Source organism: Triticum dicoccoides, chromosome 3B (assembly GCF_002162155.2).
Source record: "Triticum dicoccoides isolate Atlit2015 ecotype Zavitan chromosome 3B, WEW_v2.0, whole genome shotgun sequence".
NCBI classification, from domain to species: domain Eukaryota; kingdom Viridiplantae; phylum Streptophyta; class Magnoliopsida; order Poales; family Poaceae; genus Triticum; species Triticum dicoccoides.
In genome coordinates this window covers 686,475,671-686,486,611 of record NC_041385.1, presented here as the reverse complement: position 1 = coordinate 686,486,611, position 10,941 = coordinate 686,475,671, and the positions used below count along the sequence as shown (strand labels likewise).

The 10,941-nt window shown below is 45.4% G+C and overlaps 2 protein-coding genes and 1 long non-coding RNA gene across 3 annotated transcripts in view; 1 reads left to right on the top strand and 2 right to left on the bottom strand.

Annotated features, from left to right (window-relative positions):
• LOC119277854 overlaps positions 1-2,833 on the top strand; it is a 3,915-nt gene extending 1,082 nt beyond the window's left edge. Inside the window, exon 2 of the long non-coding RNA XR_005137348.1 lies at positions 2,367-2,833. This is a non-coding gene — a long non-coding RNA (uncharacterized LOC119277854). The remainder of the gene's footprint in view (positions 1-2,366) is intronic.
• On the bottom strand, positions 73-2,585 carry LOC119277853 (extensin-1-like). The gene is made up of 3 exons (XM_037559183.1): positions 2,360-2,585; positions 596-1,809; positions 73-381 (listed from the first exon to the last, which is right to left on the bottom strand). Exons 1-2 carry the CDS (start codon positions 2,583-2,585, stop codon positions 620-622), a joined length of 1,416 nt encoding a protein of 471 aa, XP_037415080.1. The 3' UTR covers positions 73-381; positions 596-619.
• Positions 2,834-4,423: 1,590 nt separating the features above from the next.
• On the bottom strand, positions 4,424-9,160 carry LOC119277852 (AP2-like ethylene-responsive transcription factor BBM2). The gene is made up of 9 exons (XM_037559182.1): positions 8,862-9,160; positions 8,082-8,772; positions 7,575-7,657; positions 7,434-7,442; positions 7,221-7,309; positions 6,864-6,937; positions 6,726-6,776; positions 6,522-6,598; positions 4,424-5,729 (listed from the first exon to the last, which is right to left on the bottom strand). Exons 1-9 carry the CDS (start codon positions 8,974-8,976, stop codon positions 4,807-4,809), a joined length of 2,112 nt encoding a protein of 703 aa, XP_037415079.1. The 5' UTR covers positions 8,977-9,160; the 3' UTR covers positions 4,424-4,806.
• Between the last annotated feature and the right edge of the window lie 1,781 nt (positions 9,161-10,941).

The following is a 10,941-nucleotide window of genomic DNA, read 5'->3' as shown; positions in this document are numbered from 1 at the left end:
ATCTTGGATAGATGCCACAGCATAAACGGCGGAACAAATCTGGAATAAGTGGATCTGCCAGTCAAGCCACAGCATCTCTCTATTTTGTTCCAGTTTCTCAAGAAAGAAATGCACAGTAGAAAGTATTTTAGGGCTGTAAGGAACCCCCCCTGCCATATATTGGATTGAGTACAGAACAGTGGTACACTAACAATAGCTCATACGACTTATGGTTACATTGCTGGAATAGCTCTAGGAAACAAAGGGAAAGCTGAAGCAGCAGTAGATACTTGGGTAAATAAATACTAGAGACTGAGATCCACAGTTGAAAACTCCAGCTGCGGCGCTTCTTCCTCTCGAGATAGTCTTCAACTCTTCTGTTTATTCTGCCCACGTCTGATCCTGAAAAGAGATGGATTGAGTCATATACTTTGTGAATCTACTTACTTGGCAGTCATCTAACCAATGCTATCTTTTATGTTGAGTCTATATGAGCTCTCTTGAAAGTTTAATACTTCACATTACGGCTATTCAAATTCAAAGAGACTATATACATTTTGTAAAAGTTTGAATGGTACTATACTGTTACCATATAAAATCCCACTAGGAAACTTACATTTCAAGAAGTCCTTCCTGTTGCTTATGACAGGTGACTCGGTGGTGGCGGGGATTGGTAGGAGTTCAGAAGCGATGGTGGTGGTGAGCTGTAGTGGTGCAGAGGCTGTGGAGGTGTTGAAGAAACTGGTGGCGATTTTACATGAGGAAGCTGAATCGGTGGTGGTGGGGATTGGTACGAGTTTGGAAGCGATGGTGGTGGAGAGCTGTAGTGGTGCAGAGGCTGTGGAGATGTTGAAGAAACTGGTGGCGATTTTACATGAGGAAGCTGAATCGGTGGTGGTGGGGATTGGTACGAGTTCAGATATGATGGTGGAGAGCTGTAGGGGTAAAGAGGCTGTGGGGATATTGATGCTGGTGGTGGAGAGCCATAGGGGTATAGAGACCGTGGAGATATTGATGCTGGTAGCGGATTAGCATGAGGAACATTTGGTTGTAGATGTTTTGGAGGCAGCAGTGGAGAATATTGGTAAGGTGGGGGTGAAGATCCATAGTTAAATGGAGGTGGAGAGTTATAATGTTGAGGAGGCGTTGGTGACAATGGTAGAATAGGTGACTTGTAGTTGTATGGGGGCGGGGACTGCAGGTATGGCAGTGGTGGAGCTACGTGGCTGTTCGGAGGTGGGGAGTTGTAGTAGTATGGGGGTGGTAAATACTTGTGGGTTGGTGTTGGATTGTTAGATGTTGGTGGAGCTTGGTAGTTGTTTGAAGGTGTGGACTGTTGGTATGGTGGCGGCGAAGAGTAGAAGTTCTGTGGAGGTGATGGATACTGATATGATGGAGGTGGAAACTTGTTAGAAGGAGGTGGCGAATGCTGGTGCGGTAATGGTGGGGATTTGTAGTTGGATGGAGGTGAGGGATGCTGGTATGGGAGTGGCTGTGAATTAGATGGATACATTGATGGTAGAATGTGAGGTTTTGAACATCCAGCAAATGTTTTCTTTGATCCAAATGCCATTACTTGGTTGGCTTGGAGAACCACTTCTTCATTGGACTTTGAGTAAACGCTAACTCCAGAGAGATTTAACTCCATGGGCACATTGCAGTCAGATCCTCCTGCTGCTGCATGGAGCTCAACCTTGCATGAGTCAGCCCCAAAGGTGCCGCTAAGTGGCAAACCAGTAATGGCCACACTGTATTTGCCATTGCTTTCGGTGTAGCCAAATCCCACTATTGCCTGGTCATTGGCCTGGCAAGTGACCTTGACCATGGCTCCTGCACCAGATAATGATAAAAAGGTATTAAGTTGCAGTATGAAATGCTGAAAGATATTCAGGAAGAATGAACAATTTGTAAAACATCATCCATTTTAAGTACTTTTTCGCTTCGATGAATTTAGCTACACTTTGGGTTCACAGTTCGTCTTGGTATTAGTCGCATATCCATATATGTATATCCTTAGTCTACTGTACTTTGGCCTACCTGGTAGCAAACTTTAACTTGGTGTTTTTTATTTAAGTAAGCACGTATAGGCTTCTAAAACACTAAAAATGCCCTGTACCAAAGGAAATGTGCAGATCCTTCTTGTGCAGACTTTGGCAGATTTTCTTTTTGTAACTACAGCAGATAATAATGATAACCAAGCTTAAACTTTTCCTCTAGCCATGTTCTTGGATCTTCAGTATGGTATGCTTGAATACACTTTTCTTGTCAACAGGCAGTGTTCAAGCAAGATAACTATGAACAAGAAGAAACTTGACGTATTTCCAAGCTGACTGCATTAACGTGCGTAAATAACGAGAACTGCAAATAACTGAAATGTTACCTTCCAGGTGCTCCTTCCCATGGGATTCTTCTGGGTGTGCCTCGTTGAAGCATCTATAGCAGTATGCTTTGCCTATCACCTTAATGATAGGAGCATACGTTGGCGATGCTGAAAGAGAAGGTGGTGGCAAGCTTCTCGCTGCCTCACCGAGCATTGCCATGGTAACCAGCACGGCTAAGACCAGGCATAGCTGACCCTTTGGCTGGTGTCCAACGCTTACTTTCATGGCTGGACAGTGCTTTCTCGAGTGAGAGGAGGAGATGGGGGAATGTGAATGATTTTGGCTTTGGTATGGATGAGTATTTATAATGTTCAAGGTGGCACTTGGCAGGGTCTCTGGGGAAGCAGGTGGAGCTGGTAAGGTAGAATGGTCATTTGAGTGATTAGAGCCTGTACTTCCCTAAAAAAAATTAGAGCATGTACTTTGTCAACCACTTGATTTCAGGGGAGAAATGTGGAATTAGTTATGATTTATGATAACCTTTTGTGGTTGGAGTACTGCATGGTGTATATAAATCTGCCTGTATGTTATTTCAGAGAATTACTATTGTAGATTTTGAAGTAACCGCAGATACACAATTATGTTATCCATGAAAAATTTCACCGGCGTGATGCACATATTTATTCAGTTGCTTGTAAATCCTCAAGGGTCTTTGTACATATCTTTTGCAGTTTATCCTGCATACTGAATTCGTCTCACCTGAATGTAAAAGAGCAGAGCAGTTTGGTATCTTTTTTTCTATTTATCTTAGAAAAGTTCATGTTTCATAGTACTCGATAGCATAAACTGGAAGTTTGTGATGCAAATTTTCTTACGTTTCTTTTAGAAATTTTCTTACGTTTCTTTTAGCATAAACCAGTGTCTTTGAAGGTGTATCATTTATAAGCTCTGACCAGGGTAGATCAAGGTGGTGAATTTCTATATTTTTTTGCGGGGGGAGGTGGTGAAGGTTAAAGCCTTATTTACCAAAACTGACAAAGTTCCAGGTGTGTCCACTTGGAATTGGAAGAAACACATGATTTGTCAGGCTACGGTACCAAATGAAATAGGTCTGGCCCTCATCATCGACTTCAACGACAAAACCGTGGCGGTAACAAGGTTTGGTTTGATGTCAATTGCGCTGGGCACATAAGTTTCCACTCCATGGAGTATTCACAGTGGTGCTGCTAAACCGAATCCATTCTGGTAAACATCTACAGTGCGGCATCTTTGGCATGTTTGCCCTTCGTTCCTCATAGGGATGACCTGATGCTGATGCAAGGTAACATTTCCAGTCCGTTGATGGCTACCCCAGCCATTTTTTAGACTCCGGCTGTCGATATTTATTCTTAGCTGCAGATTCACCCTTGCTTTAATTAATAAAATAATAAAATAGTGCAGGAAAAATGGGTTCACCATTTTTTTTGCAGCTGCTGGTGGTAGAATCTAACAAGAGGCGGGGAAAAAAAGATTAAAATGAACTGGCCCATTATCTTATCAGGTGAGCCGAGGAGAGTGAGTGGCATGTGTAGCTTCAACTGCTCAAATATACTAGGCAGCTGACCACAATGTGGCAGCTCAACAAACCAAACCCAGGGCAAAGAAAGCAAAAGGTGTATGTGTGCCCTTGGTCAAAGGAAAGCTTTTGCATCCATGTCTCGTCTCCTCTGCTCCACGAATGAATTGAGCAGGTTTAACTAACAATTCAACATGCTTCGATCTTGTTTTTCCTGCTACTTTGTTCTCTTGCAATCATCTGCCAGACCGACGTTTTAGAGTTGGAGCCTTATATTTTGATTAATAAGAGAATAAGAATGGATTTATGTTTCTATGTTCTTTTTTTAACTGGATATATGTATGTTCTTGTTTGCCTCAAATGGAGCTTTGGTGGCAGCCAGTTCAGAGAGTTATTTGCATTTACGAGCTTACTTGACTTCAGTATCAAACAACTCGGCCCAATCCAACCCAGCCCAGCCCCATAGATTGTGTCCATGACATGTTCTGTTCGCTACTCAAATTCTTTTGGCCAAATAATACTTTTCTCACCACATTGGAACCAAAGAAAACACTAAAGGAAACAGAAGTAAAGTTAAGAATTTTGTTAAAAAAAGAACTCATTTGCGCATTGATCGCCCTCAATGCAGTGCCATCTACCCTAGCAATTCAAAATTTACAAGCAGGCTAGTTTTAGCTCCATTGATTTCTAAACCATCTAATTCCCTAGTCAATGCCCCCATACATGTTCTTCTGAACTTAACCCCAAAATGATAACAGCTCAACTGATCCAAGAACAATGCAGTGCAATGCATAGCCCTCTCACAGGCCATTACCTTCCTCCAGAAGAACACCATCCCAACTAGCTAGCTACCGAGTAACAATAATTGAACACGACAGTAACACCTTAATGGCCATCTCATGCATGAACACCCTAAGTGCTTTGTGATGTTAGTGTTTCTCTCTAGCTGACCTAATTAGTGTCGTTCCAGACGCTGAAGAGCTGCGTGCCGGTCATGTCGCTGCTGCTTGTCGCCGGCGGAGCTGAGGCCGGCGCCCACGCAGCCATCCTCCCCCCACCGTAGGCTTCTGCGGTGCTGACGAGGTAGTTCTCGTAGGCGATCTTCCCGTCGTCGTGATCCCTGCTCATGTTGCCGCCGCTATACGCCTGTGCCGCCACCGCCCGTGCGTGGGCATGCGCTGCCGCCTGCTCGTGGGCGTGGCTCACCGCCGCAGTGGTGGTGGTGCTCATTGGCAGCATATAGCTCTCGACCGCGCCGTTGTTGTACACTACGGAGTTGGAGCCAGTGCTGTGCTCCAGCGAGGCGCCGGCCCCGTTGTCGATGCTGCCAAGGCCGCCATGCTGCTGCTGCATCGCCTGGGCATGCTGCGAGAAGAAGTCGTGTGCGCCGCCACCGGCGCCGAGGTTGAGGTGGTGGAGCTCCTGCAGGCTGTGCGCGGCCGCGATCACCGCGTGGTCCGGCTCCTGCTTGCACCACCCGCGCAGCGGCTGCGCATGGGCGTAGGGGTGGTACATGTGTCCACCACCGCCGCCGGAAACCTGCTGAGGCGGCGTCTGGAACGCGATGGTCGGCCACGCAACAGCGCCGGCGACGGAGGGGTGATGGTGGTGGTACGCCGCACCGTAGGCGGCCAGGGCGCCCATGTCGTAGCCGCTCACCACGCCTGCGTGCTGCTGCTGCTGCAGCGCGAGGGACGACGCCGTGGCTGCCTCTTTGTCCTTGAGGCGCTTGGCGGCGCTGCCGATGGGGAGCGCGGTGCTGTCGAGGATGCTCTTGACGTCGTAGCGCGTCATATCGAAGTTGGTGACAGCGTTAAGGCCCCTGAACTTGATCGCCGCGATGTCGTACGCCTCGGCAGCCTCCTCCTGCGTGCCTACATTACACAGGCGATGCCCATGGTTAGGGACCAACAACGCAATCTACCAGTAGACGCCATGCATGCATGCAAGGTGTGACAAGCTAGCTTAATTATTTTAATTTTTTTAGGGTAAGCTTAATTATTTTAATTGATCATTAGTTTACTGCAAATGCATGCATGCATGCAGACGCAGCTCGAATATTTTGACTAGATGCGCCGGTGATTGGAGACAGCGGCAGCACTAAACATGGAAGCTACGTTTAATAAAGCATGTGCACTCATGCACAAAGTACAATAGTAATATGCTCGATGCAACTTGGCATGACTTGCATGTCCATTTTCAACATGAAATCTACGATTTTGTCGCGCCATTCATAGGCATTTATGGTTTGTCACTCCATTTCTCGCATGGCATGTATGGGTTGGCCTTGGACCCACACGTCAGCTGAACATAGATTTGAATATGGAAAATCAACGAGATTATAACTACTCCCTCCGTTCCTAAATATTTGTCTTTCTGGACATTTCAAATGGACTACAACATATGAATGTATGTAGACATATTTTAGAATGTAGATTAACTCATTTTGCTTTGTATGTAGTCACTTGTTGAAATCTCTAGAAAGACAAATATTTAGGAACGGAGGGAGTAGTTCGCAATGGAGGATTATTAATAAATGTACCCGGCTGTCTTTTTTAAGAAGCATAGTACAAACATATATGCTCTAATGTCTCTGATAGTTGAGGTGGTAATTTCAGTGTAACCAAACGTATTCAGTGTAATTGATAGTGAGTATCTATACTTACTGAAGGTGCCCAAGTAGAGGTCCTTGTTCCCTGCAACTCTCCCTATCCTCGCTTGCCATCTCCCATGTTGGTGGTGCCTTTATTATACAAAATTCAAATGGATCAGCATCAATAATCAGATTTTATGTAGCTAATGTTAGGTCTATCTTGCCGATCTCTGCACCATATGATGCACGCAACCAAGAAAAGGAAACGCGTGCATACCTAGTTACTCCACGATAAATGGATGCACCTCTGGAGAAACCACTGCTCTTTCTGCACATACACACATCAAATAAAATTAGCATTAGTTGATTTGCTAACCACGTACTTACGTTTATATATAAAAGATAAGACACCGACCTTCGCAGAGATGCCACAAACTCCTGCCTTGTCATGTGCTTCATCTCGTCTAGCTCTTTTTCATAGTTGTTTACCTAGAAAAAATGGAGAAAATATGCATGACTTTAAGTACAACTTCAGTAAGCTAGGCTTCCCAAAAGATAATAATTAGAGAGATGTGGCTATGTGGTTCACCATTACATTGATCAACGAATAATAAAATGGTACTCCCTCTGTGAACTAATATAAGATCTTTTAAATCACTACTTTAGTGATTTCAAAGATCTAAAAATCTTATAATAGTTTACATTGGCAGCAATAAAGAAAAATGACTTCTTCCACAAGCATGACAACAATAGCAGCTAGCGTAATGCTTACTGGGAAATTTGTCGTCGTCGTGGCACCCCAATACTTGAGAGCAGCCAAATCATAAGCTCTTGCAGCTTTCTCCTCTTTGTCATAGCCACCTATATATGTATTTCAATATTAGAACATGTACAAAAAATGTAGTTTAAAGAATTGATAGCAATGAATGCATCAACAAAATGTGACAAAAACAAATGTAATTACTTTAATCTGGATCTTGCTTACCTAGATAGACTGTGTGGAGTCGAAAAGGCCAAGTTCAAACAAAGTTGAATAATCAATCAAAGAGTAACTTTAGTTAGCAACATTGGAGGGAATTGATCATATATATGTATGTAAGCAGATTTAAAGATAACACATCAGTACCTTGACGACCCTTGCGAGTTTGCCCTTCTCTTCTGCAACTGTTGTCCCACAAGTGAGCCTCATATCTCCCGGTCCATCTATGCCTATTAAAGCCAATCGCAAAAAAGAATCACACGTTGTAAGCCTACCACAATCATGCCCACATAATGGCATTCCACATTTCCTATGCATCTACATTATTCAAGAAGAGCCTCAAAAGCAAATAACACTCACTTGATTCAAGGAAGAAAATAAGAGAAAAATACAAAAAGTGATACTAGCGTCATCGGAAAAACAGAAAAAAAGGAAAGAAACTAGATTGATCCATGCTTAATTAGCAATATCAGTGTCCAAGTTGATGATTAGCGAGAAAACAAAAATGCCTGAAACTATGCATTAGCTGGATGCTCAGTATAATGACACAAAACGCAATCAAATATTCCATTTTGAAAAATAGAGAGTATGTTCAGATACTTTCATGTTTATTGCAAATTTGCAATGCACTAGTACTACACTACTACTATATACCTGGTCACGCCACGATAAATCGAAGTCCGCTGCCCAAACGTGTCGGCTGTCTTCCTCGACGCTGGAGTCTCGACCACCGCGCCACTGCTTCCGCCAGTGCTGTCCGCACCGGCCGACACTACGGCGCCAGAACCAGCACTGCTGCCACCAGCCGTGTCATCCTTCCGTACAATCGCCAACTCCGGCACGCCACGCTCCCCGCCAACAAGCGGCGGTATGCACGCCGCCATGTTCATGGACAGCGAGAGCCCCTGCGCCGCCGCCTCTGCCCTCTGTTGCTCCGGTGGTTGTGCTTGTGCCGGGGATGGCTGGCTCCGCAGCCAGCTCTTGATCATGGACAGCCCGATGCCACCCCCGCCGCCGCCATTAAGGTCACCGTTGGCTGTGGTGTTCGCCATGATGCCAGCGCCGTCGTGGTGGACGCCACCGCCGGAGGAAGCCACCATGACGGAGTCGGCAAACTGGAGGGAGGCCGAGCTGGGGTGGTACAGGTAGCCCACGCTACTGCCGCCAGAGTTCGCGTAGCAAGCGGCACCGCCACTGGCGCTGCCTGCAGGGACGACCATGTTGTTGCCGCCAGGCTGCTTGTGCTGGTGGTGGTGATGGTCGGAATAAGATATGCCGCCAAGGAAGTCCTCCAGCTTCGGCTCCGCCACCAGCGCTGATAGCTCCGATCCCCTCATGTTCCAATCTGCGAAACAAACCAATCACAAGATTTTCATACAACTGCTTGATGCACTTAAACCAATCAGAAGAATACTACGATGTGTATGTATCTACCTTGCGGGATGTTGTAGCAGACGTCGGCGCCGGAGACGTCACCTGAGGCGGCGGCGGAGGGAGGGAGCTCCTGCGGGGAGAGGGAGAAGCCCAACCAGTTGTTCACGGTGGCCATGCTCGAAGCTACCTAAAAGCAACACAGTACGTGGAAGTGATTAACTGGTCTCTACTTAAGCTTGCTGCTGGATAGGCCGGGAAAGGGAGGGCAGCAGATCAAGAAGCCATTGTTGCTGGGAGCCCAAGGTTAGGAGAAGCTGGAGAGGCCAAGACCCAAGAGAGATTTGGAGTTTGGAGACTTGAGGAACTGTGCTACTGGTAGTAGTAGACAAGTACTACTGGGGCAGATATTTATACAAATTATTATAGTACACTAATCCTTAACGCCATTAACACTCCTACTATGTCAGAGTGTGAGACTACTGTGGATGGTTATGCATGTATGATATTAATTCTACAGGAACTGTGCTAGTAGTAGTAGTAGGAAGCTTTTTCCACACATAAAAAAGGGTACTATATTTTTGTATCTTTGTGCAATACAAAAAACAGTGGCATGGTTTAACTGAGCAGGGACATCTTTTTGCTTGTGCTTTCTGGGGGGAGATCGAGTCCACCATATTTTGTCTCATTTTCCCCAAAAACCATGTCAAGATATGCTTACATGAGTGCACCCTGTTGCCTGCATGTACATGTAGTACTAAAGCGGCGCCCTTTACTCGATAACAGTATGAGTTGTCATGCCCTTTTTTGACTGGAAAGCTGGTATTCACAGGTGATTAGAAAACTAACACTCCCTTGGAAAAATTAAGAAATGTTGCAAGATCTAGCTTCATTCTATTTGTCTAGGATCTCAATTCGATCGCGAGCAGATGTTCTTTGCGTACATAGTATCTCCTCTCTTTTTCAATTGCGGAGGTGCACATGCAGGCGCACGGTTGGGTGCCCTGGATATATATGCACGCAGTTCGGCAGTTGACATATGCATATGTGCGTGTATATATAACTAGCACCGGTAACATTGTTAATTAATTGCTAACTATGTGCCAAAACACTGTTCAACAGTGATGAATCCACGTATGGACGATTAAGTCTTGGCCGGCTTCGTCTCTCAAACCCTAAAACCACTCGCCGCTGCAGAAGCCGAATCCCTGACAAGGTTTATTTCTTTCAAAGCCCTAGGCTCTGCCTCCCTCCTCCTGACACACACCCACACACACAATGGCACAAAGGGTGGCATGCACGCACAGTGACAGGCGCCCCACATTTGGATGTACTAGTACTCTCCCCTACAACAGCTACTATACAATATTTCAACAACTTAAGACGAAAATTGCCGATAAACTCTCATGAAAAATAATACTAATGGCACTGCAAATTTGCAAGTGACAATACTCATGATGAGATTAAACTCTGTGATTCGCACATAACAACTTAAATAGTAAACAAATTACTGTTGTTATTATTTGATAGTAGGAATATAGCATTGCAAAATATAATTTTGCTTGCGGTGCTAGCCATGGATTCATTTCGCCTCAGTGGAAAGCATAAGCTAGCTACATATATATAGCTAGTAGCAGAACAAAGAGAGGCTGGAAAAGGGGGAAAGAAAATCATCACTTGTCTCATACCGGTAGAGTGATGGGTGAGCGGGGAGTGGGGAGGAAGAGGAGAGGAGATAATGTGCTACCTGCACCCTAGAAGAGGACACGGACCCCCGTCTTCCGGCCATAGAAAAACCTTGGCGTCGATCCTCTCCAGAAACGCATAGAGAAACGCGCGAGCGGAACCCTAAACCTCGCATAGGATCCCCCATGACAACTTGTTACCAGTACTACTAACAAGACCTACCCAGCTAATCTCTCTCCCTCTCTCCCGCTAACAAGACTAGAGAGAGAAGCAAGCGCCAGTACTAGAGAGAGAGAGAGGGAGGGATTAACAATGCCTGTGTTGCTTTCTTCTTCTTCTCTCTCTTTATGGAGAGAAGGAGAAGCGGAGGTTAAGATAGGCCGGGTGTGTGTGTTTTCACCTTGGTAATTGCACCCCTTGCCCCCGCCTAAAACTTTGACCGTCAAAGCTGGATCGT